General features: G+C 48.9%; 1 protein-coding gene across 1 annotated transcript; it reads right to left on the bottom strand.

Annotated features, from left to right (window-relative positions):
* Positions 1-16: 16 nt before the first annotated feature.
* Positions 17-439, bottom strand: T265_16161 (hypothetical protein; the record flags this gene model as incomplete). Its single annotated transcript, XM_009179703.1, has 1 exon — positions 17-439. A coding segment is annotated over one exon (423 nt), but the record flags the coding sequence as incomplete, so codon positions are not given.
* Positions 440-744: the final 305 nt, after the last annotated feature.

Raw genomic sequence — 744 nt, 5'->3', positions numbered from 1 at the left:
ACAACGGATAACTTACGGCTGCTTTTTCGGCTCGTTCAGCTTCCTCTTCCGCCTTTTTCCGTTTCGCTATCTCCTGGTCTTCGATTTTACGCTGGTGCTCGCGATAACGTTCTTCTGCTTCGCGCTCTTCTTTGCGCCGTTCCTTTTCTGCCAGCTTAGCGGCCTTCTTGGCACCAACTTTCTTCTTTGGTGCACCTTCTGCTGCCGCCGTTGCGTCATCACTTGAATCATGTTCCTCGTCATCTACCCGTTCTCGAACTCGATCTGCAACGTGTGTCGGCTCAACTTGGTTATCCTCGTCAGGAACACGCATGCGAGTTGCTGGTCGCCTGTGAGCAACATTCGGAGCACGTCTGCGGACCCCTCCGGCAGTGGTGGCCGGAAGGTGTCGAATACGATTACCACCTGTACGGGCGAACAATTGCAAAAGGCCACTCATAAACGAAAGGCCTTAAGGTATTTTGGGAACTAGCATGAGGTGTTCAGTCAGTTTTTCCGTGACAGTTTTTTTACGAAAATTGAAAACAGCGCCGCACAAATAATTGCTAAGAATGTCGTTAGGTCGAGTAGTTCGAAACAAAACAAAACAAGGATGTTTGCCGTTCATACCGAGGACGCTATAGTACTCACCGAGATATTCTTGCGCTTGGTGCAAATAAAAGCAACTCGCTAGACGACATTTCATCAGTGAGTGCGTTCAAAAATGTGTTATCGATCCTTTTAGGCCCTCGTATGCTAGGGCCT

The sequence above is a fragment of the Opisthorchis viverrini genome, assembly GCF_000715545.1.
Source record: "Opisthorchis viverrini unplaced genomic scaffold opera_v5_6297, whole genome shotgun sequence".
Lineage (NCBI taxonomy): Eukaryota > Metazoa > Platyhelminthes > Trematoda > Opisthorchiida > Opisthorchiidae > Opisthorchis > Opisthorchis viverrini.
This window is presented reverse-complemented; position numbering and strand designations above follow the sequence as displayed.